Source organism: Syzygium oleosum, unplaced genomic scaffold, assembly GCF_021117445.2.
Source record: "Syzygium oleosum isolate NSW1041296 unplaced genomic scaffold, Sole_v2.1 Sole_v2.09, whole genome shotgun sequence".
Taxonomy (NCBI): Eukaryota; Viridiplantae; Streptophyta; class Magnoliopsida; order Myrtales; family Myrtaceae; genus Syzygium; species Syzygium oleosum.
In genome coordinates, this window is record NW_026607493.1 from 4,850,717 (window position 1) to 4,877,985 (window position 27,269).

The 27,269-nt window shown below is 41.0% G+C and overlaps 5 protein-coding genes, 1 long non-coding RNA gene and 1 pseudogene across 6 annotated transcripts; 3 read left to right on the forward strand and 4 right to left on the reverse strand.

Moving 5' to 3' along the window:
* The first annotated feature begins 5,523 nt into the window (after window positions 1–5,523).
* Window positions 5,524–6,492, forward strand: LOC115673591 (RNA polymerase II C-terminal domain phosphatase-like 4). Its single transcript, XM_030595804.2, has one exon. It carries the CDS (start codon window positions 5,524–5,526, stop codon window positions 6,490–6,492), a length of 969 nt encoding a protein of 322 aa, XP_030451664.2.
* Window positions 6,493–10,981: 4,489 nt separating this feature from the next.
* LOC115673592 (RNA polymerase II C-terminal domain phosphatase-like 4) lies at window positions 10,982–11,953 on the forward strand. The gene has a single exon (XM_030595805.1). It carries the CDS (start codon window positions 10,982–10,984, stop codon window positions 11,951–11,953), a length of 972 nt encoding a protein of 323 aa, XP_030451665.1.
* A 2,821-nt stretch (window positions 11,954–14,774) lies between these two features.
* Window positions 14,775–16,007, forward strand: LOC115673593 (RNA polymerase II C-terminal domain phosphatase-like 4). The gene has a single exon (XM_030595806.2). It carries the CDS (start codon window positions 14,855–14,857, stop codon window positions 15,833–15,835), a length of 981 nt encoding a protein of 326 aa, XP_030451666.1. The 5' UTR covers window positions 14,775–14,854; the 3' UTR covers window positions 15,836–16,007.
* Window positions 16,008–16,297: 290 nt separating this feature from the next.
* On the reverse strand, window positions 16,298–20,138 carry LOC115673707 (uncharacterized). Its single transcript, XM_030595956.2, has 10 exons — window positions 19,939–20,138; window positions 19,334–19,498; window positions 18,517–18,697; window positions 18,232–18,288; window positions 18,082–18,152; window positions 17,820–17,898; window positions 17,677–17,736; window positions 17,257–17,360; window positions 17,107–17,167; window positions 16,298–16,839 (listed from the first exon to the last, which is right to left on the reverse strand). Exons 1-10 carry the CDS (start codon window positions 20,073–20,075, stop codon window positions 16,459–16,461), a joined length of 1,296 nt encoding a protein of 431 aa, XP_030451816.1. The 5' UTR covers window positions 20,076–20,138; the 3' UTR covers window positions 16,298–16,458.
* Window positions 20,139–21,731: 1,593 nt separating this feature from the next.
* On the reverse strand, window positions 21,732–23,044 carry LOC115673709 (non-specific lipid transfer protein GPI-anchored 5-like). The gene is made up of 3 exons (XM_030595958.2): window positions 22,564–23,044; window positions 22,357–22,404; window positions 21,732–21,991 (listed from the first exon to the last, which is right to left on the reverse strand). Exons 1-3 carry the CDS (start codon window positions 22,895–22,897, stop codon window positions 21,873–21,875), a joined length of 501 nt encoding a protein of 166 aa, XP_030451818.1. The 5' UTR covers window positions 22,898–23,044; the 3' UTR covers window positions 21,732–21,872.
* A 1,582-nt stretch (window positions 23,045–24,626) lies between these two features.
* Window positions 24,627–25,410, reverse strand: LOC115673708 (non-specific lipid transfer protein GPI-anchored 5-like; annotated as a pseudogene).
* A 255-nt stretch (window positions 25,411–25,665) lies between these two features.
* Window positions 25,666–26,561, reverse strand: LOC130139021 (uncharacterized). The gene is made up of 2 exons (XR_008817266.1): window positions 26,333–26,561; window positions 25,666–25,878 (listed from the first exon to the last, which is right to left on the reverse strand). It is a non-coding gene; the product is annotated as an uncharacterized LOC130139021 (long non-coding RNA).
* Between the last annotated feature and the right edge of the window lie 708 nt (window positions 26,562–27,269).

The following is a 27,269-nucleotide window of genomic DNA, read 5'->3' on the forward strand; positions in this document are numbered from 1 at the left end:
GCATGAACATCACTTGCTAATGCCTAACGATTACGTGCATGTCGATCATCATGTATGGTCTGTCAAGATTGTAATCCATTGAGATTTGGACAGATCGGAAAGTAGTTTTCTAATTTGAATGTCGAAAATGGGACTAATAGGAGTGTCTGCCCTATCTTTTTGTGCTTACCTTTTTTACTGAACTGATTCTGAGGATTATTGTAAATGGACAGTCTACGACAACACCGACCATGGCGTGTTCAACGAAGTCAAACTATGGGACATTTTCTAGTAGCTATGACCAGATAACCCTGACCGAAGCCGGCACCTGGTACTTCATCTGCTCGTATCACTGCGACTTCGCTGACCAAAAGACCGCATTCCCTGTCTGTTCATCATGAATTGACGTCAATGTGGTCAATCGAGGTTAAGGATTTTACTGGTCTTAGCACCTGCTACACTGTAGACTTCAAGGTGTTTTTGGTCAGTCTAGTCTTGGCAGTTACTCTAAGGCCTTCTCATTTTGGTGTGTTTGCTTGTTTACTTGTTATAGTATGAAGTAGGGCAATGAAGTTCGAATTGTCTCAATAACTAAGGGCATTTAATGGCCTCAATAGAATGCTTTGAGTGCTTTGCCGCATTAATTAAGAATCAATAATGCTCCATTTATTTCGTAAAAAATGAATGATTTGAAAAATATTTTCCTAAAAATCATCGTTTTTATTTGGATATTTTTGGAGGGGATTATTTTTCCTTGAGTCCATTGGTTTACCACTTTTTTCTTTGGATATATCTGGACTTTGAAGCTCATGGAGAATTGATATAAATCCCTTCTTCTTCTTTTTCAATTTTTTCACATTCCAGGAACTTTTAGTCGAAAATATTAGATATTCACTATGTTAAAGATGCCCTCCACCACCTTGTTCATGAGTTTGGTTATAAAAAAAAAAAAGCCACTCGGGGTTAAAGAACTATCTCTCAAATTTCAATAGCAAATTCACATAATTTTGGCTCTTTCGTAATTGATCAACATGTGGAAAATTTGCAACCTTCCGATAATAGCACTGCTGTCCATGAACAGTCCTACGGAAAATTGTCTATAAAAGGGAGAGCATCTCTGGGAAAAGCAAGAGAAGAAAGTTTGAGAAAAGCAAGGGAGAGTAGAAAGAGAGTGTTCTCATGCCTAGTGTTTAGGATTTTCTTGTTTGGACATTCTAGGGTCTAATCATGGTAAAAGATAGAAAATTTTTGTCAATGGTATATTTTTTATTGGAAAATTTTAATGCTGGTAAAAAGAGTATGATCATAACTGGAGCGTTTAGAAAATCAGTTGTAAATTATCAACTTTATTAGAATTTTACTAATATTCTAATGAAGCAATAAATTACCAACTCCTTAAAAATTTTATCAACATTGTGAGTAAATTATTAGTACTATTAGGAATTTACCAACATTCAAGTAAAATAATATATCACTAAATTCTCCGAAATGTTACCATGAATTTACTAGATCCAAGCAGCAACTCGAAGGTAAGGCTCAAGGGCAAGAAAGTGCGAGTGTTAGTGCAACAGGTCCAAAGCTGAGTCCCCAATACGTCCGATGATCAAGCCCATTTTGGAGATGCACCAAAATTGTGTCCATATTTTCAAAGCTTCGGCCACAGCGAGGAAGACTATTCTAATGGACACCCCTGCAACCTCTCAAGCACTTTCTTGGCTTCCTAGGATTTGGTAGTCAATACAATTAAGCTCTGCATCCAAGCATTGTTCTTGAAAGTAGACACGGGCTCACTCGAGCCAAAGAGGAGTGGTTAAAACCACGCAACTTAGAGATAAGGGTGACCATTCATGGAAGGCCCCCTAGATAAGCCTGTTCCCAAGATTGTCAGAATTAAGATCTCTCCTTCAATGAGTACCAATTGAAAAATGACCAGTCAAGGATTGATACCGCATTATGCATGTGTTTAACGACATAAAAAAAAAAGAAGATAAAGATGACAATATGCAACCTATTCGTAAATTGACCATGTCAATGCATTTATGCTTTGACATGTGGCAAGAATATTGACCCTTTCTAGCTGGCTATTCGAAGATGAAACATGAAAATCCTTCCAAAGGACAGCTCTAGAGAAATGCTTACCTTGGCATTACAAACAACTTTTAGTAGAAACATTGCAGTTCAAGAGAATTAATCCTTTTTTAACGTTCTATTTCCCCAAAGCTAGAGTGAATTCAGGATTGGTCAAAATGCCATTTGTTCATCACAACTTCTCAATCTCAAGTAATCGTGAGTGCCGGAATTTTCCCATTGGTGAAGCAGATCTTCAAAGATTGACTGGGCATCATAACATGTAATAAATCTCATTGTTGTAAGAGCAACACAATCTTCACTCGGTTATTTGGAATTTGCTAGGCTTGAAAGTCTTCAATGTACCTCTCAAGTATTATTCTAAGAAATGAATGCAATATTTCTTTTGACTAAAAAAAAAACAAAATTAACATCCATGTTGCGCATCAATCTGATTACTTATTAGTAATGATTAGTCATATAATCATAATTCAATCTTTGTATAATTAAACTGTTCTTAAGTCATAGTCCCCATATAACTAAGGAAAAACAGTTAAATTTATTGTACTTTTTGGGACAAATTACTAGGACACCCCTTGATTTAGTAAAATCGATTAGAAAGATATAGCTTACATTTCTTTGCATCGAGTTGATAGACCAAGAAAATAGCGACAAAAGGCTATTTTGATTCAATCAAAAGAATCTTGTAATAACATTGCGAGTTTGCGACATTACGCCGAAGTATAAGGGCTTCTTCTTCTTCTTTTTTCACTTAGATAAAATGGATTAACTCATTTTGAGTAGAATCAGAAGAAAGGCATGTGAGACCCTTTGTCTTCTCATGTGCATACGATAAAACGAGGTCCGAAAAGATTTGAACAATCGATAATTAACAAGCGAAAATTAAGCATCAGTGGCGGAAGTATGCACAAATGAGCTAGCCACTAGAAAAGACCTTCTTTGCTGGGTAACAAGAAGCAATTATACACACATAATATATGTATGTATTAAATTTCAGTAAATACAAGGCGTGAGGCCTCCACACGATCTCCTTTGCAAAAGCACATGTCTCATATATAAATAAATAAATATATTGACGTGAAATTAACAAAGTGTGTTTCATAATATCAAAATGGCGTCGGATAAAAGTCAAATGAAATTTGAAATATGTATATATTTTTTTATATAAAAATATCGTTGAGAATATGTCTCGAGTTTTAAGCCCGTGAAGGAAATCCTAGTAAAATAAAAATTCCAAACCTAAATAGGACTTATGATTTGACGCTCCAACAAATCCAAATAGGAATACTTTCTAATTGGAGTTGGATTCATAGTTTTATTAGATTTCCCAATTTAAGTTGCATAAAAGGAGTTTTGTATTTTTATGATCCAAATATTATAGCTTTTAGTCATAACAATCAATTGTGCGGCATGCTCATGAATTACATCATGAAATGGTAAGATTTGTGGATTTCCTTATTAAATTGAGAGATTGTTTCACGAAAAATTATCAGCCCCATGTCAGTTATTGTGAGTAATTAGTAGGGGTTGGTAGACAGTAAAAGTGTTTAAGTAATTCGAATGTGATTGTAATTTCCATTATTGCTTGATTTATAGTGGAATAATGTGCTGCTCATCCCATGGAGTAGGTCACATTGACTGAACTATGTAAATTTAGTGTTCGATTTATTTCCTTATTTTTCGCAATAAATATGATTAACGTTGATCCAAATACGATAATTTTGTGTTGAGATTGCTTTACATAACATTGTAAACACCTCGTATTTGGATTTTGTGTGTCAATTATCGTCAAGTACATAGAAACTTACCTTTTTTTAGACAATTCCATGATAGTAAGGGAAAATATATTAATATGGTAAAAAAGAAAAAAGAAGAAGAAAAGCTAGCAAGTGGGAGTAGTCATGTGTGGTCATTGCTTTGTCAATCTATCACTTCTGATATATTACTAGGAAATCAATTTCTACATGTAGACAACTGAAATGATAATGCAAGAGAGAAATTAGAAAACTTTACGCATTGACTAGTACTCATTTTTTCTTCTTCTGTTTTTTTCAGATAAATGGTAGATTTACTTAAAATATATTTAGTCAATGAACGAAGTTAACAAACCTTGGTCACATTAAAAAATATATTTTTAATCAATGAAATTTTTCATGTTCGTGATAAGTCAATTCGTGTCGGAGGAGAGACGTGATGCCGTCTAAGGGTGCGCATGGCAACGATTCTGTGCCCGGAAACTGATTCTGTTAAAAAATGATTCTTTTTGATTTTGTACTCGGAAACTGATTTTGAGCATTTGAAGGCGTTTGGTAACGGCCCAAAATTTCCATTCCTGAAATAGTAAAAGAACATAAATGCGTTTGGTAATGGCATAAAATTTCTTTTTATTAATAATATTTTAAATATTTTAATATTTCTTTCTTTTTTTCTTTTCTTTTTTTCTTCTCCTCCTTCTTGGCCATGGCCGGTAAAATATTTTTTTATTAATAATACTTTTGTTAAAAATAAATTTTTTTATTTTTTTGGCCATGGCCGGTAAAATATTTTTTTATAAATATTTTTTATTAATAAATATTTTAATATTATTTTATTGAAAATATTTTTTTCTTTTCTTTCGCCATGGCCTAGTCGCTGGCCATGGCCGGTAAAATAATATTTTTATTAATAATATTTTAATAAAAAAATTTTATTGAAATTATTTTTTTTTATTTTTTTCGCCATGGCCTAGTCGCTGGCCATGGCCGGTAAAATATTTTTTTTTGTATTTTTTTATTAAAATATTATTGAAAATATTTTTTTATTTTTTTCGCCATGGCCAGTAAAATTTTTTATTATTAATAATATATTTTTTATTTTTTTTCGTCATGCCTGGTCGCTGGCCATGGCTGGTAAATTTTTTTTTATTGATAATATTTTTTTATTAAAATATTTTAATCTCGCTAGATGCGGCGAGGGTGGCCCTCGCGCCGGACATTAGAAGCTACATTAAAAACCAAGAAAAAGAAGAAGAAAAAAAAACTGATTCTCATTTTTGTTCTCAGAATCAAGAAGCTATTTTTTTTTTATTCTTGATTCTACTCCAAAACTGATTCTGGGCACAAATTTGCAAGAATTTGTGCCCAGAATTAAAAAATTAAACAAACGGATTTCTATTCCCAAACTGATTCCGGGAATAAAAGAACAAAATCAAACACTATTTGGCAAATTGGCATACGCAGCTAAGAATCCCAAGGCGGGTTTGACCCATCAACACAAGTTTTGATCTGTCAAAGGAGAGATTTATAATAGGAAAGTTGCCAGGTGTCACCACCGTGTCTATTGGACGAAGGGTACCATCAACGTCATATTCATTCACACCGTCCTAAAACTCGCACACACTTCAGAGCTACTCTCCCTCCTCCTCGCTCTCTCGTCTCTCGTTTTCGAATTCATCGTCGTTCGAAGCAGCAGCCAGCCATGGCCAACCTACGCAAATCCACGCCCCTCTTCATCGCCTACCCCAACCCATCAGCCTCCTGTTCGATCGACAGCGACCGGGCGAAACGGCGAAAGGTCGAGTGCTCGCATCCCGCGACCCTTGAAGGCAACTGTTTGCTGTGCGGACGCGCCGTCGACGACGACGACGACGACGATCACAGCCTCCCCTTCGGGTTCCTCCATCCTTCTTTGAGGCTCAGCCACGAGTACGCCGACCGGATGCGCGAGGTGAGCACCGCGGCCGCGTTAGGGTTGAAGAAGCTCCACTTGGTCCTCGACTTGGACCACACCCTCCTCCACACCGTCCGCCTCTCCGATCTCACCCCCGAGGAGGAGGAGCGGCTCAAGCCCCAGGCCAAGCGGAACACGGAAGGTGGTCCCGCGGGCGGCGGCGGCGGCGACATCTTCTTGGTTTGGTCGGAGACCTGCGAGGGTTTCATCACGAAGCTGAGGCCGTTCGTGCGGGAGTTCTTGAGAGAGGCACACGAGATGTTCCAGCTCACGGTCTACACGATGGGTGGACGTGTGTATTCGTCCAGGATGACGAAGTTACTGGACCCCGATGGGAAATACTTTAGCGACCGAGTCATCGCGTGGGAGGACTGCACGCTCCAAGGCCGCAAGAGCCTCGACGTGGTCCTGGCCAAAGAATCCAACGTACTGATCTTGGACGACACCAAGACCGTGTGGCCTGATCACGCAGAGAACCTGATAGCGATCGAGCCATATTACTACTTCTCTCACAGGAGCGAGAAGCGGGATGTGCACGATGAGGACGAGCACGATAGCATGTTGGTGACAGCTCTTCGGGTTCTCAAGGTAATCCACCAGCATTTCTTCAACCCAAAGATAGGGCTCAAGGGCGGGGACATACGGGAGCTATTGCAACAGTTGCAAAGCCAATTTCGCGATCGGTCTAGTGATCAAGCGATAGACGGTGAAGATTGAGTTTATTCAGTTTCCAGTATTGTATGTTGAAGATTGATTTGGCCTTAAAGCTTAGGCATATCGACTGTTTCTGTCAAGTGTTAGGGCAGTTGCTCAACTCCTTACAATTGTTAAATCGTGTACATAAACGTTGGACTTAATGCAAGGACAAATCTTCATGGGAATTTTCTAACCCTTTTTTTGTTAATACGGTTATTTCTGTTATTTCTGTATAGCTATCCAAAATTCATATGGCGATTAATTAACTTCTTTTGAATCTTAAGCTAAAGGAAGTGGATTTGCCATAGTAATCTGTCTTCTGAAAGATGAGTCCTTGCTCGCATTATCTTAAGCTTTTAAATTTTGTTTCCGCTATAGTAAAAGATGACATTTGTTCATATCTTATTTAACTTTACCAAATTACACATTAATCCCGCATTCAAATGATTTTCTTTTCCAACATAACCAGATGTTATAAAAACCAATTATTTATTTGATTAATACAAAACTAAAGAAATTACTCGCCCATTGCTTATAAATTTTAAAAAAAAAACTTGTAAAAAATGAGAAAGGAAATATCACTAGTCAAAAGCACAATGTTTTAGCTTCCTGTCCTTTATTGCTCGCTTATGTATGCGCTTAACCACATACAAAAGTGTCCTGAAGTAGCAACAAAAGATTACAATCTGCAAACTACTTCAATGGAAGATATACGAAACAGCAGCTACTTCAAACCAATCACAATCATTCTTAGTTTTTTTAGTCTGTCGTGAAATTGCATGAATGTTTGCTGGTTAACGGAGACATAAGATAACCTGAATACAGGTCTGCGGAAGTAGGAACTACATAGGATCTTCGAAGCATTGTAAGTCTGACAAAATACTCGGATCCGTTCAAGTCAGTGATAGTGTCTTAACATTCAAAGAAGTGAGGAAGCAATACCTCAGCTCCAATTTCGCAAGTATCCAAGAGAGAACCCGATGTCACGTCCCAAAAAGGCGAACTACAGAGGAAAGATCACTGAGAACTAATGCAAAACTAGACTCTATGTAACCCAGGGAACTTCTCAGTTGCAATCACAATCACCACATCCTGAAACAAGAAGCCCATGTGGATAATCTGGAGAATCATTGAAGTCATGGCAGGATACGTATCTGTCATCAACATGAGAATCAAAGCAACTTAGTACCCCACTTGATGTAGCACAGCGAATTGACTAAATCAGCTAAAGCTTAGCAAATATTAAGCATTACCATAATCAAGATAAGAACTTAAACATTTGACTTCTCTTTCAAAAGATTAACAAGAGTTAAAATCTACCTGGGTATGTTGGACACAGAGGAGGGGAGAATGGGGACACGTTGAAAGACAAAAAAAACCAACTTACCTAGCTAGTGATGATGCTGCAATAACGAGCTAGCATTGGTGCTACTTTTTTATTGGGCAAAGCCTGATTCTCGGCATCCTCCTCTAAACTGAAGACCCAAACAACTCCAAATTTATCAGAAAAGCACAAAAACTGGCCATCATTGCTTACTGCAGCAGCACTTCCTCTCTTCTCACAACACCTACAACACTAGCAAACATGATGGAGACATCAGTTTAGCAAGCAGGAACAAAAATCATCGCTTGTAAAAAATCAGGTAGAAGTCACAAAATGAAGCTAATGGCAGAGCGCCAAAGGGGAAAAAGAAAGAACAGTTCAACAACCAAGCAGAAGGCAATTACCATTTCGTAGTCTTAATTTGAGTTCAAATGAATCATCACAGACAGATAAATCTCACAGAAGAGTGCGAAAGAGCAAATAGCCGTACATCAAATGAACGTCCCATGTCATTTGCAAATTATAGTCATCGGGTAGCAGTACTGTACATGAATGATATGTTATAATTGCAAGGAACATTCACCACTGGCAAGAGAAGTTTTTATCGTTCAAGCCAAAAATCCAAATATGTCGGATGGAACATCAGCACCCTCGAGACGTAATAGGAAAAAAGACGTAATAGCATCTGCTTGAAATGAAATGATAAACACTAGTGGCCTCGCTCATACATGTAATGACCTCTATGGAATGCTTTGAGTAATTTGGCTTAATTAAGTATTAATAATAGAGCTTGATTGATCCTTGAATCCCTTTGATTCCAATTTGCCATTGGCTTACCACTTTTTTGTTGGTTATGTCTGGATTTTGAAGCTCAGGGAGGACTAAATAGATCTTCTTTAATCACGGTCAAGTCGCAAATGATCAAACCGTGAAGGACGAGGAAAATGTTCATTCTGCTCATTAAGGCTACAAGTAAATGGAAATTTATAGATCAAATTAAATTTCCAATTTCCGTAATAAGGAAAATGCACAAGAAAAATAAAGCAATACTGCATAAAAGATGTGCCAGGATTCAAGTCCATTGTAATTATCAAACAACTGAAATATTTGGCCTTGGCATAGGGCGAATGTCAGAACAGTATGCATAAAGGTGCAATGTACCTTAACTATATACTGTGAGAATTTTGCACCTACAATTAGAATAACGGTTACTTGAATCTCGAAATTCTAAAAATTCGTTAACTAAAATCATTTATTTTTCATCCCCGATTGGAAATTTGCAAAGGGCTAATGGTAATTTTAAAATCAAACTTTTAATAATTTCTTGTCATTAATTTCATCTAGTTAATTGATGGGATAATGACACAAACAGTCCCTAAACTTTGGCCTAATGTACAATTTGGTTCCTGAACTTTTAATTTATTTAATGTAGTCCCTAAACTTTAGTCTAATGTTCAATGTGGTCCCTAAACTTTTAATTTATTTAATGTGGTCCCTAAATTTTTGGTACATGTTCAATTTAGTCCATGAACTATATGAAAATGTTCAATATAGTCCTTTCATTAATTCAAGTTCAGAGACTACATTGAACATTTTGATATAGTTTAGGGACTAAATTGAATGTGTACCAAAAGTTCAGGGACCATATTGAACAAATTAAAAGTTCAGGGACCACATTAAACATTAGACTAAAATTTAGGAACTATATTGAACAAATTAAAAGTTCAAGGACCAAATTGCACATTAGACCAAAGTTCAGTGACTGTTTGTGTCATTTTCCCTTAATTGATTAGTAACTTTCTAAATCATGATTAGTAACTTTCAAGATATAAGACAACTTATATCACTATAACTCGACCTTGACAAGAGTTAAACCTTGGCCCTCTATGACTTAAGAACCATTTATATATACGAAGATGATTGTGAAATATGGTTTAGGTACGCAACACAGATGTTAAAGATCTGATTCACCAACGGGAAAATCCGATACTGACGATTACTCGAGATTGAGAATTTACAACAGGAAGATACTAACGATTACCTTACAGGGGGCCGAGTACATGGCAAAATGTGAGTTTGGTAGATGAATGTTGTATTTTCAAACTCGTCAAGTAATAAACTTCGTGGATCATGGTGTTTCGATGCAATACACTCCAGCTCTATGGGAATAGAACGACGAGAAAAGCGCCTTTGACATGAAATTAACAAAGTGTGTTTCTTAAAAATTGTATTGATATCAAAATGGTGTTGGGTAAAAATCAAATTAAATGTGAAATATGTAGATATTTGTTCACGTACAAGATATTGTAGAAAACATGTTTCGAATTTGAGCCCGCGAAGGAAACTCGATCATAATAGAAATTCCAAGTCAAAATAGGACTTCTGATTTGATGCCCCAACAAGAAAGAAATAATAGGAATGCTTGCTAAGTCGAAGTTGGATTCCTAGTTTCAGTAGGTTTCCCTTTTTATATCCATATGTTACATGTGCGAAAGATGGGTGTTGGTTTTTTGCCCTTTACCGAGCAAATGAGATTTTGACCTTAACAATCAATTGTGTGATCTGCTCGTAAATTACATCATGAAAAAAATTGCAAGTGCTTTGAAACCAATAAATCTTGTGATAAAATTTGCGAGAAATTGTCCGGGCTAAACCCTATGTAATTTAGGGATTGGAAAATACTAAAAATGTTTGAGTAACTCGAGTGTGATTGTAGTCTCAATTGTATTGCTTGATTTATCTGAAATCATATGTTGCTCTGCCAATTTATTTCCTTGTTCTGTTAATTTTATTGTTTGATATCTTGTTTTTTGCACACACAAAAATACGATTAACGTGAATCCAAATATGATAATTTTGTATTGAGATCACTTTATGAACGCATTAGTACATTGCCAACACACCGCGTCGGTATCGGATTCTATCGAATCAATTACCGTAAGCACATAAAAGCTTAACTTTTTTAGAAAAATCCATGATAGGAAAATTGCAAGATGTACAACATGTTCTAGCCGTCTTCTGCTTTATTTCGAAAGAATAAAATGAAAATAAATAACAAAACCCAGATATCATTTGATGAAGCGTACCATGGAATTCATTTTCATCCACAGCCCTATAAAAGCACACCCACTTCAAAGCTACTCTCGCTCTCGCCTCACATCTTCAAGTTCATCGTTCGAACCGTCCATGGCCGACCCATACAAATCCACGCCGGCCTCCTTCGCCGACCCCAACCCATCACTCTCCCGTTCGATCGCTCCCGATGGCACGAAACGGCGAAAGGTAGAGTGCTCTCATCCCTTGATTTGTGAAGGCGAGTGTTTGAAGTGCGAACGCGCCGTCGACGACGATGATCACAGCCTTCCCTTTGGCTTCCTTCATCCTTCTTTGAGGCTTAGCTACGAGTACGCCGATCGGATACGCGAGGTGATCACCACCGCCGCGTTGGAAATGAAGAAGCTTCACTTGGTCCTCGACTTGGACCACACCCTCCTCCACACCATCCGGCTCTCCAATCTCACCCCCGAGGAGGAGGAGCGGCTCAAGCCCGAGGCCGAGCGGAACGCGGAAGGTGGTGTCGAGGGCGGCGGCGACGTCTTCTTGGTTGAGTCGGAGACCAGCGAGGGGTTCATCACCAAGCTGAGGCCGTTCGTGCGGGAGTTCTTGAGAGAGGCCGACCAGATGTTCCAGCTCACGGTCTACACGATGGGAGGCCGTGTGTATTCGTCCAGGATGACGAAGCTGCTGGACCCTGACGGGAAATACTTCAGCGACCGGGTGATCGCACGGGAGGACTGCACTCTCAGAGGCCGCAAGAACCTCGACATGGTCCTGGCCAAAGAATCCAACATATTGATCATGGACGACACCGAGAGCGTGTGGCCGGATCACACAGATAACCTGATAGCGATCGAGCCGTTTTACTACTTCTCTCACGGGAGCAAGAGGCGGCGTGCGCGGCCCGGCTCCGATCACGACGAGGGCGAGCAAGACAGCATGTTGGCCACCGCTCTTCAGTTTCTCAAAGAAATCCACAGGAGTTACTTCGACTCGAAGCTAGGGCTTGAGGGCGGGGACGTGCGAGAGGTGATGCAACAGATGCAGACCCGAGTCCCCGGTACGTCTGATGATCAAGCTCCTCCTGGAGATGTAATGTAAAAATTGGATTCATTATGTCTTTCTGGTGTCGTAAGTTGAACATTGATTTGGGCCCGATATATGGTGAGTCAGCTGTTTCCATCAAGTGTTAGAGCAGAAGCAATAAGTCCTTGCGATCGTTAATTTCGCGTATATAAATTTCAGACTTAAGGAAAGGAAAAATGTTCATGCACTGTGAAATGTGTTCCTTGTGATATTGTCACAAGTTGAGATCAATTTTACTGCATAAGGGCGGCAAAATGCACGTGGCAATTAATTAACTCCATAAGTTATTCAAATCTTAAGCTGAACAAAGTGGATTTGCCAGGATAATTTGCCTTCTTTAGCCGTCAGTCCGTTGGGTAATTCGGTTGAAAACGAGTCATCCCTCGCATTATCTTAAGCTTTCAATTTTAATTTCGACAAATGACATTTGATCGTTCTTATTTACACTTTGTCAAATAACACATGGGTCTTCACATTCAAATGATTTTCTTTCCAACATCACCGGATGCCATTTTGGGAGCAAGAGACCAATTACTTATTTGATTAATACGATTGAAACTAGGGGTGAGTATGGTCCGGGTGGGCAGTTCCCGGTTCCACGGATCAGTTCTGAAAAGTTAGAACCGGGAGCCGCCCGTTAGTTCGATGGATCCACTTGAGAATCGGACCGCCGGTCCTGTCCAGTTCCCCGATGGGTCCACAGAATCGGTCCCACCAAGCTTCACGCAAATGTAGTTAACCGAGAGCAAGAAAGGGAGTCAATGAATGGCCGGAGGCAATGCCGTGAATTGATAGGAGTTGAGAGTCAAGGCCGTGAGTCAATGGGTGATGAGCTTAAGAGTCGAGACCATGAATGAGAGATAGAGAGGCGACTCAGACAAAGTGAGAGTGAGATGAGATGAGCACTTAGTTGATAAGCGTTGAGTTTTAAATTATGGACTTTAAGGTTTTCATTTTTCTTGATATATTTTCTTTTTTTTTAGTTGAAAATTTTTCTTAAAAATTATATATATTACTGATCCGATCCGGGTGGACGGATGGACAGTTCCACGCTTAGAACCGGAAACCGGACTAGTACTTAATGATTCTAGTAAATTGTTCACAACATAAACAAGATTGGACATAAGAGAAATCGAGTCTACATGGGGTCCACAACAGACTTACAATTGATAATGATTGATTTTGAGAAAGGATCTATCGCTGGTAAAAATTGTTCAATGTTTAAACTTCTTGTCATTTCTTGTTCTCTAATGTATGCGCTTATAATTAAACTTTTAGGCATAAGATTGAATAATTCATATAGACATTGTCAAACACAGTCCACCCATTCAAAGGTCTGGCTACAATGGGTCGATGAGATGAAAACGTGTCGAGAAAATTGACCCACGCATGCATTGCCTGTGTTTGCCGGCTATTCGGAATTGAAACGTGAAAATCGTTTACAAATCCAGAGAGACAGACTAGGGAAAGCCACACATGAAGCATCAGAATCAAGAAATGTTACAGGTTGAAACACAGAGAGATGAGTATCTCTTGAACTTGCCTCTGAAGTGCCAATGCTATAGACGTATCATTCGGACAAGTGCAAAGATCTGTGACATCATAACAGGGCTCTTCTTGTATTCCATCAGTAGTCGTTTCAGGAAGAAAGTAATTTCCTCGTGTCGCTTAATTTATAATGGAATCATGTGCTGCTCTCCCGGTGAAATAGGTCACGTGGACTGACCCACGTAAATTTAGTACCCAATTTATTTCATGTTATAGCTATTTTATTTTATTGTTCGATCGCTTATTTTTCGCTATAAACATGATTAATGTGGATTTAAATACGATAATTTTGTGTTGACATCACTTCATATTCTCATAAAGTACATTGCAAACACACCGCATCGGTATCGGATTTTATCGTGTCAATTATCGTCAACTACATAAAAACTTACCTTTTTTAGACAATTCCATAATAGTAATGGGAAAAATACATCAAAATGGTCAAAAAGAAGAATGGCCAATGCCTAGTATGGAAATGCTACACGCATGGCTAATGCCTTGTAAATCTACCAATTTAATGTATCAAGATGAGGAAGTTAGCTAATCTTCCACAGTTCTGACGAGGAAATCCACCCTTACATATGGGCAACTAAAATGATAACGCAAGAGCGAAATTAGAAAACTTCAGGCCTAATTCCAAAAAAAAAAAGAAAAATCACCAACTTTACCTTGAGCGATAATTCTGGCCCGAACTTTTTTTTGTCTCGTCAAAAATCACTAACTTTCACTTAAATCCCAAATCTGATCGGAACGGCTTGAAAATTTCATATCACAAGGACCAAATTTGGGACTCGAGTAAAAGTTGGTGCTTTTTATCGAGATAAAAAAAGTTTCGGGCAAGAATTGCCACTCAAGGTAAAATTTGTATTTGTTTTATTGGAATTAGCCCGAAAACTTTGTGCATTGGTTTAGCAATTATTTTCCTTCTTCTTTAGTCAATAAACGAAATTAACAACCTAGGTCACATTAAAAAACATATTTAGCCAACGAGACTGTTTTTTATGTTCGCCATAACTCAATTTGTGTCGAAGAAGAAGAGATGCGAAGCAGTAACCTAAGGACAGCAGGGTCAAGACGCAAGTTTTGGATTTGATCTGATTAGGCAATATTCGGGAGATCGATCTATAACAGGAAAGTCGCAAGACAAACACTCGTACGCGTCTCTGTTTTATTTCGAGAAAAATAAAATAAAATAAAAAAAATCTCCCAAAACTCTATTTTATTGGCTCAAGCGTAGTACCATCAACGTCATATTCACTCATTCCAAAGCCCCGAGAAAACACTCGCACACGCTTCAGACCTACTCTCCCTCCTCCCTTCTCTCGTTTTCGAATTCATCGTCGTTCGAAGCAGCAGCAGCCATCATCCATGGCCAACCTACGCAAGTCCACGCCCGTCTCCTTCGCCTACCCCAGCCCATCGCCCTTCCGTTGGGTCGCCAGCGATCGGGCGAAGCGGCGGAAGGTGGAGTGCTCCCATCCCGTGATCCTCGAACGCAAGTGCTTGCTGTGCGGGCGCGCCGTCTTCTTCGACGACGACGGTGACGACCGCAGCCTCCCCTTCGGGTTCCTCCATCCTTCCTTGAGGCTCAGCCGCGAGTACGCCGATCGGATGCGCGAGGCGAGCACCGCGGCCGCGTTAGGGTTGCAGAAGCTCCACCTGGTCCTCGACTTGGACCACACCCTCCTCCACACCGTCCGGCTCTCCAATCTCACCCCCGAGGAGGTGGAGCGGCTCAAGCCCGAGGCCGCGCGGAACGCGGAAGGCGGTCCTGCGGGCGGCGGCGGCGGCGACATCTTCTTTGTTGGGTCGGAGACCGGCGAGGGTTTCATCACCAAGCTGAGGCCGTTCGTGCGGGAGTTCTTGAGAGAGGCCCATGAGATGTTCCAGCTCATGGTCTACACGATGGGTGGCCGGGTATATTCGTCCAGGATGACGAAGCTGCTGGACCCCGACGGGGAATTCTTCAGTGATCGGGTCATCACGCGGGAGGACTGCACGCTCAGAGGCCGCAAGAGCCTCGACGTGGTCCTGGCCAAAGCGTCCAACGTACTGATCGTGGACGACACCGAGACCGTATGGCTGGACCACGCGGACAACCTGATATCGATCGAGCCGTTTTGGTACTTCTCTCACGGGAGCGGAAAGCGGGGCGTGCGGCCCAGCTTCGGCCGCAATGAGGACGACGACATGTTGGCGATGGCTCTTCGGATTCTCAAGGAAATCCACCGAGGTTATTTCGACTCAAAGCTGGGGCTCAAGGGTGGAGACGTGCGAGATTTGGTGCGACGGATGCCGAGCCTGGTCTGCCATACATCTGGTGATCAAGCGCCTCCTGGAGATGCTTGAGATGCGCTGTAGACATTTGAGTTTTTTCTGTTTTCTGGAAATTGATTTGGCCCCAAGTTTCGACAAGTCGATATTTCTGTCAAGTAATAGGGCAATTGATAATTCCTTACAATTGTTAAGTCGTGTATGTAAAGTCTTGGGAGTTAATGCAGGGATAAATGTTCATGCACCATGCATCAAATGTATCTTTTTCTAATATTCTAACGAGTTAATCCAGTTATTTCTGTTAGTAGTGCAAAACTCACATGGCAATTAATTAACTTCTTAAGTTTTTTCTTTTTTTAATCATGTTTTAACTTCTTAAGTCGAACGAAGTGGATATGCTATGATGATTTGTCTTCTGAGAGATGAGCAGTTGTTTCCACTATAGCAAAAGACGACACTAGTTCATATCTAATTTTACTTTACTAAGTTACACATTCATCCTCACATTCAAGTGCTTTTCTTTCCAACATAACCAGATTCTATAAAGAACCAATTTTTCATTTGATTAATACAACTGCAACAACTATGCAGCCACGCGTACAAGGAAATTGCAGGCTCGTTGCTTATAAATCTTACAAAAGAAAAGAAAAGGAAAAACTGGTAAAAATGAGAAAGGAACTATCACTAGTCAAAATTGTTCAATGTTTCAGCTTCCTATCATTTCTCGTTCTCTTCCTGAATTCCCGCTTTTCGTCCGAGTATTGCTTCTTAATCATCAAGCTGCGCATTGCGGTTTTCAAAGCTTCGGCTGCCGCAAGGAAGACGTCATTATCTATCGTCACGCTCCCTTGCAACCTCTCGAGCAGTTGCTCGCCTCCTGGGATTTCGTCATCGCGCAGGAAAACCGGCTGTACATCCCGACCGTTGTCCTCTAAAGCAGGCACGGCCCTCACTCGAGCCAAAGAGGAATGGTCGAAACCACGCAACTTAGAAATACCGGTGACCATCCACAAAAACCCCTCGGATAAGCTTGTCCCCAAGCTTGTTGGAATTAAGGTCTCTCCATCAATGAGTATCACCTGAAAATCAGCAGTCAAGGGACCTACACAACGTAATGTATGCGTTTAACCATATAGAAAAGGGTCCTAAAGTAGCAACAATAGATTGCAATCTGCAACCTACTCATAACAACAAAGCATGTGCGATCCACGTTAAAATTAAGATCGATACCTTAATGCATAGACATGTCGCAAGAAAATTGACCATGCATCGCATGTACTTGCTGGCTATTTGAAAATGAAACCAAAATCCTTACAAAACAGGGAGAGTACTAGGAATATGCTTACCTTGGCTATAGAAAGAGTTTTAGCAGAAAGATCGCAGTTCAAAAGCATTACACCTTTCAAGCTACAAAAACCAAACATGAAGCATCAGAATCAAGAAAATGAATCAAGAAATCTTCCAGGTTGAAGCCTAAAGAGTATCCTGGAACTTGCCTCTGAACTGCCAATGCTATGGATGTACCATTTGGACAAGTGCAAAGATCTGTGACAGCATGACAGGGCTCTTCTTCTGTTCCATCAGTAGCTGAAAGTTCCGCCTTCAGGAAGAAAGTAAATCCTTCTGTCAAACCGGGTGAAGAACCAAGCAGAACAAAATTATAATGAAAGACTGCAATGGAATATATAGGAAACAGCAGCAAGTTTGAACCACACCTAAGATTCTTAGTCTTTTTGCTCTATTGTGAAAGTGCAAGCACATTTGATGGTTAACTGAGACATAAGTTAACCTGAATACAGTTCTGTGGAAGTAGGAACTACATAGAATCTTTGAAGCATTATAAGTCTGACAAAAATCTTAGACCCGTTCAAGTCAGTGATAGCATCTTAACATTCAAAGGAGTGAGGAACCAACACCTTAGCTCCAATTTCGCAAGTATCCAAGAGAGAACCCGATGTCACGTCCCAAAGGCGAACCTACAGAGGAAAGATGCACAGAGTACTTATGCAAAACTAGACTCTATGTAAACCAGGGAAACTTCTCAGCTGCAATCACTCACAGTGGAATCACCGCTTCCTGAAACAAGAAGCCCATGTGGATAATCTGGGGAATGAATGAAGTCAAGGCAGGACACATATCTGTCATCAACATCCAAAATAAAGCGACTCAGTACCCCACTCAATCTGCCAATAAAATCTTCGGAACACCATACGTGATTCAATGTTTAATAGTGTCAAGGGAACAGAAAAAGCCAAAATCTTGAATTTTCAAAATTTCTATTCGAAACACCCGGCCTCAAACTTCAATGCATAGACACTTACTCAGAATGACCCAGGCAAAAAGTTTGTATCTCATGAGCCCCATCCAATGGATTCTTGGGAACCACAGTAACCTGTCAAAATTACAAAATGATACAAGATTGGTATAAGAACAACCTAGAAGTTTAACTGGTAGATAGGTAATAGCCTTACACGAATTTTATAATCCCGATCAGCACTGACAATGAACCGTCCATCTGGAGAAAATTCCTGCAAAAGATCCTTCACTTATAACACAACAACGAAAGCATTCAAAAGCATAAAGGTCATCATGACGTCAAGCCAAAAATTAGCAAATATTAAGCATTACCAAAATCAATAAAAGAATTTAACATTTGAGTTCTCTTTCAAAAGATTAACAATAGTTAAAATTTATCTGGGTTCGTTGGACACAGAGAAGGGGATAAAAGGGACACATTGAAAGAGAAACCAACTTACCAAGCTAGTGATGATGCTGCAATAGTGAGCCAGCATTGGTGCTGCTTTTTTATCAGGCAAAGCCTGATTTTCAGCATCCTCCTTTAAACTCACAACCCAAACAACTCCAAATTTATCAGCAAAACACACAAATAGGCCATCATTGCTTACTGCAACAGCACTTACTCTCTTCTCACAGCACCTACAAAATTAGCAACCATGATGGAGCCATCAGTTTAACAAGAGCAAGAAATTCGGTAGACGTCAGAAATGAAACTAATGGCAGAGTGCCAAAGGGAAAAAAAACAAAAAGAACAGTTCAACAAGCAAGCAGAAGGAATTTACCACTTCAGTCTCAAATTGAGTTCAAATGAAAATTAACAAATAGGTATATCTCCCAAAGGAGTGCAAATGAGAGATTGGTCGCACATCAAATGAACCTCCCATGTCATTTGCAAATTAAACTCATTCTATGAGCAGGAAATCATCAGTACTTTACATGAATGAGATGTTATAAATGCAAGGGAGTAACATCCTCCACTGGCAAGTAAAGTTTCTATCTTTGAAGCCAAAAAACCAAATATATCGGATGGAAAATCAGAACACTCAAGATGTAATTGGAAAATAGAGGTACTCAGCACTATTGCATCTGCTCAGAATGAAACGATAAACAGTTTTGCTTATATATATACACTCTTCAGCGGACAGATATAACATCCATCCAAACAAAGAAAATTTATATAAAGGAAATGGGCCTCTTGGCATGATTTCTGCAGTTCCAACAAACTGACTCCAGAGAATTCATCACTTCGTCAAACTCCAACCGTTAAACACTTACACTGAGCTGATGCAGAGCCAAGAATCCGTGGACCATATCTTGACTAATTTGTCATCCCCAGCAGATACGAAAAGCTTCCCGCTCGCACCATATCGAATAGCTCTGATCGAATCCGAATGGAAAGGCTTCGCGGAATCATCCACCAAGGAGACAGGACAATCTCCACTGTCAGATAACCATGGCAAGCGGTCAACCATTCAGCTAATTTGAACTAAACTCAAAAGCAGCAAAGTAAACTCCGGCATTTTGTCTATTGCACATGTAGCTGGTCGAGCACAACAAGAGCAACTGATATTACCTCCAACGACAAAAAGCGGAAAAACAGAGACACTCTGATCACTAGAACCTCAGAAGACCAGAACTTCGAGCGACAATAACATCATGGAAGCCAAAATCTTCCGACCCATATGCCCCAAGAAGCTGGAATTTTTCCCCACGTACAGGAAAATTCAACCCAAAATTTTCACAGAAGGCCAAAACTTTCGCCACTTCCACGGGTTCACACGGGGTACTCGCCATGCACTTGGAACAGGGCATAACCCCATTGCGGACGGTAACGAGTGAATTGAACTGGGAAGGGTCCAACGAAGGAGAGATCCGCTTACATGAGATCGTAGACGCGGAGGTCCGATCCGACGGCGACTGCGACCGATCCCTGGGCAGGGTGCACGGCTATCAAGGCGGGAGCCACTTCGATGTCTCGGGTGTTGCTGTCTCCTTCCTCCATTTGAGCGTCCACCATCTCTTCTTCCCCGCCACTCGGCTCCGTCGGCAAAGACCCCGAGCCGGTCTAGGGTTTTCGATTTGGGTTTTAGCGGGTCGGGGGCCAAAATCGTAAAAAGCCAAAGGAGGCTTGTGGTCTGACTAACGAGTGATTTATCTCTCAGTTTTAATCATAATGTGGAAATAGTATTATCAACGTACTTGAATACATTTGGAGGTTTAGACCCACTTGGTGTGTGTGATATAATGCTTGCTTACTATGCATTACCTCTATTGTGATGATTAATGGTCTAACTTGGAATAGATTGGTGAGTTTTTGTGAGTTAGCACAAAATTATCTTTCTAAGTACTTTTCGTCCTAATCCTAAGAAATAATTTGAGCAAATTGAGTAACGAATTGGTTCGGGTTAAAGGGGTAAATGGGCGAGGTCTCTGGATTAGTTCCCTAAATTCTTTTGTTGCGCAATTGGGTTCTTAAAGTATATAAAATTTTTCGTTTTAATTTGGTCCTTCTATTAAAATAGAAACGAAGGTGTTGGCGTGGGCTAAACGTCAATGCCACGTGAGCGCTGGCCAGATACAACGACGCCTCTATTGTGTTGACCAGAGAAATTATTAGAAAATACATGAAAACAAATCGTACCCAAAAAGAGAGAGAAAAAGAGAGAAGAATGGGCGACATCGCTGGCTACGTATCGGTGAAAGCTACCAAGCCATTGCGAGTCCTCTTTAGGGTCGAGCGACCCCAAGCGCCACTTGGTCGAGGTTGGGTGTTAAGGCCAAATCTGATGTGGGGTCACACAACTTGCGTCGGCACGTCGCCTCGTCTAATTATTTATTTTTTCAAATTTTCTTTTTTCGTATTTATGGTGGCTATGGGAAGTGGAAGGCGAGGGCGAGCGATAAGATAAATTTTTAATTCTCTTTTTGTTCCAAAAACAGAAAAGTATAATTTTTTTTACTTTTCATTTCTGTTCCAAACTTATTTCTAGACTAAAAATTTGTTCCGGAGATAGAAAAATAAAATTGCGTTACCAAACGGTTTTCTGTTCCAAACTTGTTCCCGAGAACAGAAAAATAAAAAAACAGATAAACATAATAGCTATCATGCACGCCCTTAACAACCACGTCATCACACAATTTTGATGGAAGAACCACTCTAATACAAAAGCAAACAGTAAAGACACCTGATTGAACAATTTACAAAAGTCAATGGACATGCATGCTTCCCGTAATTCTCGGTATCGATACTATTGGGAGATCAAAATTGGAGACGAAGAAATATACGAAGCTTGATTATGTGGATCGCGCCCTAGCTAATTGTTGCTTGATTTGTTGCTTATTTGGCTCCGTTGTAACTATAGGTCATGGACATGTCTCATTTCGAGTAGTGTCATGCCTCGAGTCTCTTGAAAGATGTTTGATGTCGCGTAGGTGATAGGAAACATGTCCCGATACATCTTGTTACGTACCGAATCATGGTAGTAATTTGACTAGATTGTAACCGATATATGTCGATCACCTAAAAATGTCAGCGCTACATTTTTTTTCACGTTGAAAATCGATGTTATAAGTTCCAATAAAGAAGACGACGGATGTGATAAGCGTAAAATGGTTTCTACGATCCCCTCTTCTGGACCAAAAATTAAAATTTCTTATTTACTTAGGAGCACCGGAACATCTTTTATTCATCAAACGAGGGAAATAACAGAGTGTACGGAGGAGTAGATCCCCTCTCTATTTTACGATACTATTCAAATTATGTGCATGTGTACAGGGCATCGATGGAGAAAAGAAACAGATGCAAAGAACGAGCTTATATTGGGTCCAAGTTGTTCTGCACGAGCATCACGGCTTCGTGCGATGCGATGAAGAGCGTCAAGAGGACCAGGGACCATTTCACGTCGGTGCTGCGTCCATCTGATGAGATCCGACCTGATCACAGTAATTTTGCAAACGTGTGAGTAATCTCGGAACATCATCGCTACTCTTGAGGAGAACGACAGAGATTTAGTTGTCCCGCGGCGCGAGAAACGTGGTTCGGCGTGTCCACGCGGTGCGTGATGCTGCATCAGTTGGTCACGCGATGCCTCGTTCGGGTTCGCATATAGAGGGGCTCTCTGGTGTCGGAGGGCCGTGTTCGGTCTCTTGTATATGATCACTCGTGCTTGCACAAATTAGTATGGTCTTCGACTAGGATAAGACCCAGACACAAATCCCAAAGGTGAAACTCCCTTTTTCTACCTATGCATCTTCCATGAAAGATATTGATCATAAAAGAGAGAGAGAAGCACACGTACCGGGAGTGGAACTTGGCGATCCCACCGGAGACCTTGCCGGAGATAAAGCTGCAGATCAGTGGGATGCACAATCTTAGAGAATATAACTTGACATAAGTTATGTGCAGATGTATATGTTTTTCTTTATAACGAGCAAAGCCCCCATTGGATAGGGAAACTCCGAGCCTACGATGTATGTGTGTACTTGTATTGCTCGTTAGTTCTTACCATTGCAACTGCTGGTGGGCGGCGTCTGGACGTTGCAAGCGGGAGGCAGCTTCTGCGCCTGTGTCTGATTGATGTTCACGCCCAGCGCAGCCGAGGCGCTCCCGTTCAGGACCTCACAGAGGCACAGCGGCTCCGAGTTGACGACGCTCGCAAGCTGAGTGCAGCAGGCTGAAGATGGCGGCGCCGAGGAGTTGCCCGTGATGAAGCTCAAGCACGGTGACAGGCTTATCAACGCGCTGCTGCAGCTCGTCTGGGCCACTGCTCCAGCCCAAAGTAGTGCCACCACCGCAGCAACAAGCGCCATGACAAGCATCGCAGACCGTGGGGCCGTCATTGTAGCTGTGGACTAGGATTATCGTCGGTGAATTGAGTAGGGTGGATCAGGAAGACTTCGCGGATCATGTATATAAAGGATAAAAAAGATTTAACTTCTCTATTTGAAAAGCGAGATTTCAGACAACTTGGTGTAACGTTACGTAAGTTATTTTTCTCGCTGGTGTACTCTAATTGTCAAATGGGAAACTGTGGACGATGTGAAGCCAGGTGGTATTGTGGCGGGTCACCAACTCCTTCGATGCTCTCGTGAGCCAGACTACATGCACGGTGGACTGTGCAAATTCTTTATTCTTCTTCCAACGACAAAGTCGTCTTCTTACGTGTGCTTCTCGTTTTGCTTTGCATCGTCTATGTTACAGTCAAGAAGCTACTAGTAGAATCAAGATATAACCTTGACGAACTGATTACCATCTCAATTCATATATGCATGGTCGGCAAGGAGTCTTCGGATATCGACATCTGGATATACTTGAAATTCAAGCCGTTGATGATGATTTCATCTGTACACATCTTCATATCTTGACATTGTCCGTGCAATTCGGCTCTTTTTTTTTTTGTTGCCTACGGGTCTTCTTAAAGTTTAATACTGGGCCAGCTCTGGGTGGATGCTCTGGAATGAAGACTAGACGAGTTATCTGAAGAATCTGCAGGACTTGTCAGAGGCAATTCATGCTTTAGGTGGTGAAATTACAGGTCCATCAATGAGCAACTCATAGGCCGTCGACAAATTTCTGAACTCCAATGCTCCATTTGGTTGGCTATTCATCAAAAGAGCGCGCAAAATTATAGTGCCAAGAAAACGGTTACGAGCCGAAATACAAAAAATATGCGGACCGCATAGTACTGATAATACACAGTTCTTCAAAATGTAAGTGAATGGACCCAAAAACTTCATCAAGGTATCGAGATGGTCAGAGGTAATTTATCCAGTTCGATGCTTCTGTTTGGCCTTCACCGTCACATCGCCTAACCGGTGGTGTCTTCACATTAGAAGCGCCTGGAAGAACGAGAGCAAGAGTATGACGCGTATTGTAACAGAGCAACGACACGCCACCATTGGAAGAAAGTATATATATTGTTACCCCTCCATCAATCTTTTCACATGATAAGCCTATGATGATGCGGGAGGTTTAGAGTTCGGTTCCTACGTAGGAGTACATCGTCAAGGTAGTTTTCCTCCAATACTTTACGCACAGGCGCTCTGCTCCACGACCAATTAATTAGGTAGTATCCACATTTCTGACATTTTAAGGTTTCTACACATTTGTCGCAAAGATTCATACCCTTCAAATGGCTTCGTGATACTTATTTTTCATCCCTCTTTCATTGGACACATCGTTGTCATCCTTTCCTTTTTCGTAATTATGATCCATTTTCATATCGTTACTTCTATGAAGCACTTTCACTGAAAATCTCTCTCTCTCATTCGATATAGGAGTTGCTTATGTAACGATTTATCATAAAGGTTTCTACTAAGATCTACTACTTGATCAGGGGTAGATCATCTGTTGATTTCGACAAAAATGTCTTTAGAGTTTTAGGCATACCAGAGGAAGCACAAAGCTCTTAAATATTCAGACACAGATCGAAATAGCACAAATAAAACCAATGCATAGCACAAAATCCAATAAAACAAACAATAAATGGATATCACAAGTACCCACAAACAGAACACTCAAGTACAAATGACAGAAAGTGAGCACGTGCCAAATCTCTTTCACTCTCTCTTAGGACTTGAGAAGGTTTGATCCAAATGAAACCAGCAAGAGCGCAAACGCAAGAGATCCAAAGGACGCTTTGATGCTCCCGCTCGCACTGGTTGCAGCAGGCGTAGCATCAAACCCCACCAATAAGTTACTACAATTTCTTTAAAATATGGAAAGGACAAAAAGAATCAGTGACAGAGCTTGTAAAGTGTCGCCATTTCGTTAAGAGGACAATTTTATTCATACCTGAGGGAATGGTTGGGGTTGAGGATGCTGTTGGAGTCGCTGGTGTGTTGTCTGAAGAATCTGCAGGAGAACTTATTGTAGGAGGACTTGATGGAGTGATTGCTGAAAAATGTAAGGTCATTTTTAGCGAACGAATCATCAATTGGTTGATTCTATCATAAGTATCAGATATTAGAATAACTCCAACAACTAATCACTATTCACATGCAAAATGATTGATTTAGACCGTACCCTTGCAGAGGCTAACCGATGGGGTCTTCACGCTGCAAGCGCCGGGGAGACCCAGAGCAAGGGTCTGATTGATGTTGTACCCGACCGACGACGTGCCGCCATTGACCAGCAAGCGGAGGCACTGCGGCTGCGACTGGACGACTGAGTTGAGGGTCAAGCAACAAGTGGAAGACGGCATGGAGGAATTCCCCGAGACATAGCTCAAACACGTGGTCAATGTCATCAGCACTGTGGTGCAACCAGATGTGGACTATGCTGAGCTCGGATGAGCAAGAAATGCCACGAGAACAGCCGCCATGAGACCCATCTGCATTCTCTTCAAAGCCATATCGTTATGAAGTAATTTGATTCAGCAAAAGGGAATGAAACGATGCCCACAAATTGTTTTTGTTTCTTTTGGACTTGATCTTGATTGCTTTTGTGAAGGATAAGATGTGTGGAGGGATTTATACAGGAAAAGTATCAGTACAGACTAGTAGAATTTGTTGGAGATACCTTTGTTCCTTAATTGATATGGTGAAGATATCATCCAAGACATAGATTGATTTGATTGTCCTTAATTGATTTATTGGGATATTGTACATCGGGAAATTATTCTTTCCTCCTTTTTGTATATTCTTTTCCAAGTTTAGTTTGCTCTGTGTACTATAAATAGGTATGTACTCTTTCAGTTTATACATGAGAAAGCAATATACATAATTTTATCCCTCTATTCTTTCTTCTAGCTTTCCATTAGTCCATATTCTTTCATGGTATCAGAGCACTTGAAATAAGCTTCCGCAAATCGCTCTTTTGCCTGCAAAAGAAAAAATGCCCAGGAATCAGAATTCGAAGTCTGGTTCATTAAACGACCCTGAAAACTCCTCAAATGACCCTCCTTCGGATCCACGTCTAGATACATCCCGTATCACCGAAGAAAACCAAATGGAGGAAGGGCAGAATACACGACCAGATCTGGTTCAACCCCAAACAGGGCAATTTCCTCCGGGCACATACGTCCAATGGGTTCCTGTCCAAATCCAGTCCATTCAGGGCCAATCCGTCCAGACCCAGACCGTTCACGGTCCGACGACTTCACCAAGCCCAGTTCAGACGGGCTCTGTGGAAAATAGTGGGCCAGAAGGAGGCCCAACTCGAAATGGCAGAAGAGAAACTTGAAGGACCGGAGGCTACACTAACTCAATACCGAGCAATCAAGGAACGGGAGAAGGTAACCAGATTCTTACTCATACTAAACGAGAGTTATTTACCTTTTCGGAGTCAAATTCTCGCCATGGAGCCGGTACCCTCACTCGGACGAATTTATCAACTCGCCGTGCAAGAAGAATCCCAACGTTTGGCGTCCACGGAGTACCTGAAGGCCGGCGACCATGTTGTTCTTGCGGCAAAGGCGACGCCGGAGCAACGGCGCGCCGCGTGGAAGTCTGGCCGTGGAGGTCTTCCTCGCTCAAACACGGCGCTAGGGTTGCTGAATGAAGAAGAAGAAGACACTGTCTCTTCATTTAGATTGAATGGACACGATTTAATCGTGTCCCCAAGATCGGACGGTCCAGGGCGCACAACGCGATCAGACGGCTCATCTTTCATCCTGGCCGCGCCCAAATCAGACGGCGCATATCATGCCACGTCAGTACCTGCGTGGAAAGCATCTAACGGCCGAGAGGCCACGTCTTCTAGATCCAATGGCCAAAATTCCAACAAAGGAAAAGGTAAATTTTGCGATTTCTGCAAACGTCCTTATCATACAAAAGAAAATTGTTGGAAATTACATGGGAAGCCAGGAGACAAAGAAAGGAAAGATCGAGATTTTTCAGTTGCAGCAAATGCCAAGGTTAACCAACCTATCAATCACGATCAATTCCAACAGATTATGAAAGCTCTAAGCCAGCTGGGCACCCAAGACAAAATGGCTAGTTATGCAGGTATATCCTATTGCTTAATGAGCTCTATTTCGTCTGAAGTATGGATTATTGATTCAGGTGCTAGTGACCATATAGTCTGTGATGAACGTTTCCTTTCCCATATCCAGAAATCCTCTCATAATACTTCAGTTCGTCTCCCAAATGGAAACGTCCATCTTAATCCATCCATTACACTGAAAAATGTTCTCCTCATTCCCGAGTTTCAATTCAATCTTATTTCAGTTTCCAAACTTTGTAAGGACAACTCCTGTCGGATCTTCTTTGA